The sequence below is a fragment of the Cystoisospora suis genome, assembly GCF_002600585.1.
Source record: "Cystoisospora suis strain Wien I chromosome Unknown contig_3305, whole genome shotgun sequence".
In the NCBI taxonomy this organism is placed as follows: Eukaryota; Apicomplexa; class Conoidasida; order Eucoccidiorida; family Sarcocystidae; genus Cystoisospora; species Cystoisospora suis.
Window position 1 is genome coordinate 1 of NW_027156100.1, and position 9,129 is coordinate 9,129.

A 9,129-nucleotide genomic window follows, 5' to 3' on the forward strand; every position below is an offset into this window, starting at 1 on the left:
GCAATATTTGATGACGATCGAGGTAGGATTGTAAAATCCTGACAATACCTAAGACCTCTTTCACCTTCTTCTTCCATAGTCCGTGATCGGGGTGAAACCGACTGAAGATTCCTCCTCGACCACCCTCGTTCATTTCCCCTAACGTTCTTCTGAGGAAAACAGCGTCCATCTCCTTCTCCTTCCGCAAGTCTCTTTCGGTCTGTAACTCTGTCGTAACGACCCGACGCCTTCGCTATGGCGGGCCTGTGGTGAAGACTCACTTCGCCTTCTTCTCTTGTACTGCTACGCCTGGTCTGCGTCCGACTTCCTCTTCGTGCTCTACCTCTCCGGGCCTCACGTGGTCTTCCATGGTTGCTTTGATCGCAAAGTGCTCTTGAAGAGAATGAAAACGGGTCATCTTCGTCCAGTAATTTTTCTACTTGTGCGGGGGTTGGCTCTTGCGGAGGATTCGAGGTGACCCGAGGCGGCTCTTCCTGTTGGATGGTCGACCGCTCCTCTTCTGTGGTTAGAGCTGATCGCACTCCAAAGGAGTGGGGGGCCGTGGTTGCCGCATTCCTTGGCCTAAACGAACTGCCTTCGCTTTCCCATAACTCGGCGTCGGCCACAATCCTGGGCTCTCGTACTCGTAGGGGTCTGTTGGCTCTACTTATGCCACCTCGATGCAGATTATATGGCCTTCTAGGCCTTGCTCCTGGTCGTCCTGGAGCTCCTTGTTGTTCGTCGCTTCTCGTACCGCTTCTCGTTTCGTATAAGAATCGTTCACGGGCTCGTTCTTCTCGAGCTCGTCGTTCCGCTAGGTCACGCACTTCTTCTCGAGTGCTGGGCAATGGTCCCCGATAACCCCTCGGCAATATCCACTCACGCACAAGCTCTTCATACAACATACGTGCAGGTAAATGAACCCAATGATATCTTCCTGACCTGGCTCCTTCTTCTATCCGTCTAATTTCCCCCTCTGTGGGTCCACGACAGACACTAACGCGTGAAGGGTCATATACAGCTCTCACGTGTCCCCTCCTACCACTGAGAGCCACTAGTTTACCGACTCCTTTGTACAATTGGCAGCAAAGTGCTCCAAACCGGCACACTGGTAGCACTTCCGATTGTTTCGCGTCGTGTAGGGTTTCCGTTCCCCTTGTGCGTCCTCAATGCGTCCATGATATGTTTCTTGTCTATCCCCACGCCCGGGAGGACCCGTTGTCTCATAGGTTCCCTACCAAACCCTGTTCTTCCCCTAATTCTTGGTTCATTCATACGGGGAGGTTGGAGGTTCACGCCCTCCATACCCTGACATTCTGCCACGTTCATAGCCCCCTATATTCACCCAGGTTGACAGCCTCGAGCGAGGACGGTCTCTATTTGCTGCCTCTACATCCGCATACAGGTATACAGCCATTCTTATTGCATCTGACAGCGTAAATGGTTGACTCATATGCACGAACCTCCTTATAGATGGATATAACCCTTCCACAAATATTTGGAGCATCTCTGCTTCTGACATGTTTGAACAATCTGCGAAGGCTTCGTTGAATCTGTCGATATAGTCACAGATATTAGATCGTTGTTTCACATTTCTGAGCCTAAACAAGGCCTCTGATGCACTATACGGAGCATAATGTTCCATTAAACGCACTTCAAGGTTCCCCCATGTTGTAGGACGCTCAGATCTCGGCAGGGCAAAAGTATACCAACGCGTTGCTTTCGGATCTAAAAATGTCACGGCTACAGGTAGTCTCTCATCTTCTGTTAGCCCTAGCCCATCCATATATGTTTCCATCTGCGCTATCCACGCAGCTAAATGCTCGCCTGTGAATAGTGGAGGAGGCCTCGACGCGGCCAGCACTCTTGCATTCCTGTTGTGAAAGTCCATGTGCGCCGCCGCACGTAGGTTTCCCATTGCCGCGCTCTCTCTGCCGAGAGCAAACTCCATATTTGCAACGTCCTGCAGTCCTGCAATGGTGTTAGTCCTGCTGGAGCTCCCCGGCTTCTTCTTGATTTGACGTTCCATGTCCGCCGTAGTCCAAGATGTATCGCTGTTCGTCAGCGAGAATTGCAAAGGGGGCTCGGAATTCCTCCCCGAAGTCGCATCCATACGCTCAATGCAATCCTCCGGCGTCCTTGTCTCCCACACAAAGAAATGGTGAAAACTGTTCCCGGGTCACGGCACCACATGTAGTAAACTTTGAAGGTCCCGGTGTAGAAGAGTTGGACCTCGTCCGGTGACCGTCACGGTCCACACGCAAACAGATGTTCCCTCGTTTTCTTTAGCGTGCTGGGCGTGGCGGAGCTCACACCTATCCAATGTTACTTTTGTGCAGCTGTCAACGACTTTCTTGTTACACTCGCCTAGGTGGACTCGTGTTTGGGCGGTTGCGTGATTGCGGTGTCGCGGTTGTGTGAATGCGGTATCTCCGCGTTTCGGGAGCACAACACTCAGCTGACTTGCCAGGTGGTACGGTCACAGCTGCCGTGAGGATCCGTTGCTGGAGCGATTGCATTATAACAGCTCTGAGCAGTTCTCCTATGCTAGCTCCACCACACGGCCTGGATTCTCTCTTGTGGGCGCAGCACCGCTATGAGCAGTTTTCTCCTGTACGCATAATGCGAGCTCCGGCTCTTTCCCAGGCTCTAGTAGCGGGGGTCAGTCACCTACTGTTCAGTTTTGGCGAGTCTCTCCCGCCTCGCCGCTGCGACAACGCGCCACCGGACCAACACCTGTCCAGCTCGGTACAAATTCGAAACAAGGTAGCTGACTTTGAACCAGCGGCTGAACAAAATTTTATTCTTTGCTACCCATTTATAAGTGAAGGGGTGTAAGGGTGCTCAGGGTCTACCCGTCGGGCCGCAGTGGTTTACAGTAAGGGGGCATTACAGGTGTAGTTATGGGCAATGCAGCTATGACTACACTTGCGTTAGGCGAACTCTTTTGCATACTATTAATCACCAAATATTTGGAGTGCCTCAGCAATTCGTTTGCTTGTGCCCACACATCTCATCAGTTTGCAGTCGGGCTGACCACTCGCACCGGAGGCACACGTCCTAACTTGCACACACGTAACTGCCCGCCGGGCTACAGCACAACGCCTTCGTCTTGTCGCTGTCTCGTTGTGCATCATGGGGGCTCCTGGCCGCCGATCCTGGTTGCAGCGTCTCTCGGAATAACACTATAGGCTCGTACTTGCGTGGCGCAGATGCCCGCGATCGGGGCTCCGTCTTGGTCACCCTTTGACGCGGTCGCGCAAGCGTAACAAGAAGGCAGGCTTTTGTGCCTCAGTTGAGCCGAGAACCAGCGCGTCGCGCAAACATAGCTTGATGCTGGCTGGTTCTTTCACTTTATCATATTATCGCCCGAAAGCATACTCCCCGCGTAGTGCGCAGACAACGTTCCTTGAAGTAGCACACACATACCGCGCAAGCGCTTGCGCGGTATGTCTCTGCCAGCAATGCGGACTCGTAGTAACCCGGTAAATAGTAGCTGTGTATGGGAAGCATCAGCCACCAACCACCGACCTTCTTCTACCGGAGTGTGATCCAGGTGGGACCACGCAGCGTTCGCGTATCTACGACGGCTCCTGCTGCCACGGGAAGATGTTTCTATTGTTACTTCGCAGAGGCCGCCGCCTTACAAGGAGAGCTGGGCTGATGCTAGTCGAAAGTCACGCTTGCCTCCACGTGCATCGTCTGTGTTTTGACCCACTCTCCCTGGAAAAGCTACCTGGACAGTTCGGTGTATTTACTGTTGGCACTGCTGGGTTTTTGTTGTCCCTGTACGTGTCGTGCTGCGCGGACAGTCCTGTGTATCCAGTGCGGACAGCGCTGGGACTTCATCTTATGGTTCACGGCACTGTGCTTCCACCTTCGAAAGTTTCCGTCTTTTCCCGTTGCGCTGCACTGTCGCGGAGCAACTGTTTGCTTCATGTATCGAGTCTAGGCAATCCTTGGGCCTTCCTTTGTCTCCACTGCTTTCTTCGTCTCCAAAATGTTCTGGTCTGCTTTCTTGCAGTGTGACCCCAACTCGGCGTTTTTCGGGTTCATGGGGATCACTGCCGCAATGGTCTTCTCCAGTAAGTATTTGACAGAGGCGCTGCCTCTTTAGGTTTTCACAAATTGGCACACTGTTTCTTTTCACACGAAGTACCAGTTCTGGTGAACGAGTTTGTTCCTGGCGAACTCCACTGTGCTGATGGTGCTGCGTAGCGATAAGTTTCAGTAACAGCGGCGGCATCCGCCTCTCTTTCCTTTCGCAGTAAGAATTTCCTCAACTGCGTCTTTGTGGGGTTGAATTTTCACTGGGGCTGCCCTGCCATTCGTTCCTGTCGTGCGGGTTGCCGGCGCCCTCCCACCAAGAAGTTCTGATGATCCCGGAGGTCGCCTTCCACTTCGAGGGGCGTACTCTCTGTACACGCGCTTTCTGTTCCTCGGATATTGTTTATCTTTTTGCCACTTTTGTCCGTCAGTTCGAGTGGGTTGTAGAGGCTGTTTTAGTGCGGGAGTGCCGGACACGAACTGCGCATTTAGTAGGCAGACACCGAGAATCTATACGGTACTCGATTTCAGGTATATGTATTGCACACGACAGGACAGCGGTGTCGCGCATGATCTCGCAGTGGCGTTGATCTCGGTCATTTTAGCCGCTAATATTACCTCGACAACGGGAAACCTTTTCTCGCTGTCCCGCCTGAATCTTGAACGGTGCGGATTATGTGTTCGCCTTGGCTCTCGTCCGTTTCTAGCGCTGTGGGAAGGGAGAAGGACGTAGTGATATTGAGCCGGTCAACAGGAGGTTCTTTTTCTTCCCGGAAGGGCACCGGAGTAGGGAAGAGTTGTTTTCGAGCAGAGGAGTTCGGCACGTTGCGGTCCGTTCTCCTTTTCGTAGCATTGTTCAGTAGCCTCCATCGTTACGGGATCGAAACTCTGGTAATGGCGTAGAAGACTTCTGCCTCGGACCAAACTCTGAATCAGGGAATCAGGAGTGTGTCCCCGTCTTGAGTTGCTGTCAGTTCAGTCTTCTTACGCTACTTCTTGATGAACGCATCTGGCTCTGTTTGTGCCGAAAATTGCGTACAAAGCACTCTCAGCCTGTCAGGCGCGTGCTAGGATTCTACGGTGATGTATAGGATGCCACTGTGCTCAGTCCCTATGCATTCACTTGTCTAGGGAACGGGGAATGCATTAGACGTCCACATGTTCAGTTGTATTTCCGACAGTTTTACTCGGAGATGCAACGAGCATCAGCTTCCTACAGAAACAGCTGGAGGCTGTATCTTTATCGCGAACAAATATATGTCACGGTCCGTAACCAGAGCACACAATCCGTGCATGCAGGGCCGTAGACGTCCCCAGTGTGACAGGGGAGATAGCTGGCGGAATATGTTGCTCTCGCCCGAGTGTTCATGCAGAGAAGGGGGAGAGAGCCGGCTTCGACCCCGAAACACGTGATAGTGCGAGGGTTTTGTGTTTGTTCAGTTCTCTCCGTGCAGAACATGGGGAGTAGACAGACAAAGTTCAACACATATATATATATATATATGCCGTATGCGTAACAAGATACAACGCACACACGTCTCTTCCTTCGTTTTTTAGCTTTCGCTTTTTCGAGCATTTTGTTCGCCGTGTACTCCCGGTGTGTATGTTTCCCTGTTGGTAGTTTTCCAGAAAATCACTGAGCGCACGTATTCGTCTTTCTTTCCGTCTTCACAGATCTTGGAGCTGCGTACGGGACAGCTAAGAGCGGCGTAGGTATTAGCAGTATGGGTGTTATGCGTCCTGACTTAGTTATGAGATCTATCATCCCTGTTATCATGGCTGGTATTCTCGGTATCTACGGCCTCATCATTTCCATTGTCATCAATGGATCAAGTAAGTGGCACATACTCCTATATTTAATCATGCATGACTTCACGTATGCGTGCACATGGATATTCTAACAGTACTTTTCTATGAAGAAGACTGTCTGCTCAACTACGTCTGTTTCTGTCGTGTCACTCCCTGAAAAGAGTACGGGAGGGAAGAAAAGCTTGCAGTAGGACAAGAGGTCTTGTCTAAAAAAAGCTTACTCCGAAGGTAACAGACTCCCAGGTGATTTCGCAGAAGAAAGTGAAAACACATCTCGGTGTGGAGGCTTTGTCGTCAGTTCTGTTGAGGCGTTATTGAGAGGGAGTGTAGTAGTATAAAATGCTTACTCAGAACGGAGTTCCCGTCCGCATGGGAAGCAAGTGAAATGTGTACTCCTCTATCAGCTAGAGAGCAGAACATGAGTCGGCCGTAAGGGTTTGAGCTCTTTAGATCTGGTGTCGGCCTTAAGTGTAGTCTGTCAAGGCAGTACTCCAAAAAGCTGAGTATGGTCACAGCTAGTAGTAATTGTGCGTGGACCCTTTCATTTAGTTGGGCGTATCCATTGTGCGAATAAGTATCATAGTAGGAAGGTCACCGTGTGTGCGAGCCAAGGAGCTGATGTCCATTTTCCCAGTTCTCTTACTTTTTGTCGAAGTATTGCTAGAGGGGGCGTTCGTTGTTTTCCCCACGTCTGAGTTGGCTTGTGGAGGGTGTTACACTAGCGGACGTATGCTGACCCTTGCGTGCGCCTTTTCTTTCTTTTCCGTGTATTTTGTTGGAGAGCTTGATAGAGAAGCGTAGTAGAAAACATGGGCAAAAGGGAGTCAGCAGAATACAAAGGCAAAGACCTTTGTCATAAACTCGGCGTGCGTTAGCCCATGATTGCTACACACATATTTTTTCCGTACGTCTGTTCTGTTCTGCCCTGTGTGGTTTTTAGTGGATACACCGGATACATATTCGTCGTACGCCGGTGAGTTCTGTTGTCTTTCCCTCTTCTCGTCGTCGTGGGGAAAGACCTCAGAAAGGACATTCCTGCCGAGCTACGAGTTCGGAAGTGGTGTGGGCTGGATAATGTATCGGCCTTTCAAGTTTATAGTTCGGCACACCGCGCACTGTGCTGACCTGGTCGTGCAGCCATCAAAACACACATATCAGTGCATTGTCAGTTGCGTGCTCACATTCATGCTTGTCGTGTACCCGGGGGGTAACGTAGTTATTTGTCGAGTACAACCATCGGTTTGTACATGGATACCATTTGTGATGCCGTATAGAAGTATTGTTAGGCGCTCTCAGTGTTTGTTCGCTGATACACGTGGCTCGTGGGCTAAGCGAGGAAGATAGTCATGTCTCTTCGTGGAAGAAGGAAGCACGCGAATCATTTTCTTCTTTTCGAGAGATTATGATTAATGCTGCTGATCTAGAATTTTCCTGTGCTAAAAGGCAATAAGTTCTGTTTAGCACGTCACGTCCATAAACGTACGTCTTCTCGCGTAACATTTGAATCAGTGTGGGCTAGACGTCCTTTCGGAGATCACAGACGCCTTCCGTCGGTCTCCAGATTGTCTGATCTGTTTCTTATTTTATTTTGCCGACTTCCCTCTCCTTTATTTAGCTTTTCCTCAAAGAGGAGGGTGCTCCTTTCTTCTTGTCTTGTATATAAACGTAGGATATGGCCATCTCGCGGCCGGTTTGACCGTCGGTTTGAGTGCCATGGCCGCCGGGTTGGCCATTGGGATTGTTGGAGACGCTGGTAAGGGCATGTGTATGACGGGAGGTACAGGAGAGGAATGGAGAAACGTGCTGAAACTAGTTCACGTCCGTGGGACCATTTTCGCCTACACCGTTTTCTTTCTCTCATGTGGTACGCATATATTTATATATGTATGCATCGTATCCCGCATATGGTCGGCGAGCCCCCGGGGACCAAGACCGGAAGCGAAAAAGCATGAGATCGTGAGCATCGTTTGAGGGGTGTCGGAGCGTTTCAATAGAGACGTTTACACATCAGCTACACTCGGCTTTGATGCTGCCATGAGTTAGTCTCCAATCCTACCTCTGGTCTGTCCTTCCAACACACACACCTAGGTTGCTCTCAATACTACCGATCCAGTCTGTGTTACTTTCAGAATTCTCCAGGTGCGAGAATGAAACCTGCACTACAGCTGACTAGAATTGAAGAGGGGATAGCTGCTCGGAGAGTCTCCGTACATACGTGTGTGTGTGCCTGTGATACAGGTGTCCGGGCAAATGCGCAGCAGCCAAAGCTTTTTGTCGGAATGATGCTTATCCTTATTTTCGCCGAGGCTTTGGGTCTCTACGGTAAGCTGAGCAGACATGTTCAGCGCATCCCGTTTCTGATGAAGATCGGCCTATGTGTCACCGAATTTCGTTAACGTGTAACAGTCTTTTTCACCACGGCTGGTCACAGGAACGCGTGTTGTCCTGCACATGAAGATATATATATATATATTTATATATATGATACGTGCCTACTTTCGTTTTCTGTTGATACGACAAGGCGCCAAGGTCTCTTCCACTCTCGTAGCAGGAGTGCAGAGCGACAACCGTTGTTTTGACAAAGTATTGCCGGGGACTGGGCTAGTAAGTGGTCTCAGTTAAGTGTTTTCCTTTAGGCAGACATGCCAATCCTGTGTTGCCTAAAGGAGCAGCAGCTGTTCCAGTACCGCCTTCGTATGTTGGAATCTCCTCTCACTTTCCGTTTTTTTGGTGTTCCTTTGACTGGTGTCCGAAAACAGGACTCATTATTGGCCTGGTTGTTGCGACGAAGAAGGTCGAAGGGCTGTGCACCAGTTGGAAGTCTTGAAAAGAGTGACGAAGAGAAATCAAGTTGTCTTCTTACGAGGAGACATCGTCCTGCCCAGCTGTACCAAGCTGACTAATTAGGTGGCTAGTCGGGTACGTATGTCTCTCATCAAATGAGTGGCGACGTATCGTCTTGTTTGATTTTATTTGCCTTTTTCTTGTTCCTGAGGTGGATAGAGGGTTAAAACTGTCAGTCCGCAACTAGCTAGCCTCCCCTTCGCTCTCCTTCCCCGCCCGTTCGTCTTCCTTTTGCCATCGTGTAACGGCGTGTGCCCGTCCTCTCGTGGTATCGCTATCATCTTTTCTTCGGAACCCTACCACAGACACATTAGGTTTGGGTTGGGCAAGGCCTCGAGATAGAGGACCGAAAGAGAACAAAATATAACGAATGACTGACGTTTGGTAAAAATTCGAGGACAGACATGTTATGTTAGTCGAAATGACGATGACAAGTAAGATTCGTCATGA

The 9,129-nt window shown here is 50.3% G+C and overlaps 2 protein-coding genes across 2 annotated transcripts; both read left to right on the plus strand.

Annotated features, from left to right (window-relative positions):
- Positions 1 to 3,321: 3,321 nt before the first annotated feature.
- Positions 3,322 to 8,859, plus strand: CSUI_006510 (vacuolar atp synthase 16 kda proteolipid). Its single transcript, XM_068066666.1, has 6 exons — positions 3,322 to 4,064; positions 5,701 to 5,859; positions 6,776 to 6,808; positions 7,505 to 7,588; positions 8,074 to 8,157; positions 8,595 to 8,859. Exons 1-6 carry the CDS (start codon positions 3,980 to 3,982, stop codon positions 8,660 to 8,662), a joined length of 513 nt encoding a protein of 170 aa, XP_067921357.1. The 5' UTR covers positions 3,322 to 3,979; the 3' UTR covers positions 8,663 to 8,859.
- Positions 4,227 to 5,343, plus strand: CSUI_006511 (uncharacterized protein). The gene has a single exon (XM_068066667.1). The coding sequence runs from the start codon at positions 4,356 to 4,358 to the stop codon at positions 4,614 to 4,616; it is 261 nt and encodes an 86-aa protein (XP_067921358.1). The 5' UTR covers positions 4,227 to 4,355; the 3' UTR covers positions 4,617 to 5,343.
- Positions 8,860 to 9,129: the final 270 nt, after the last annotated feature.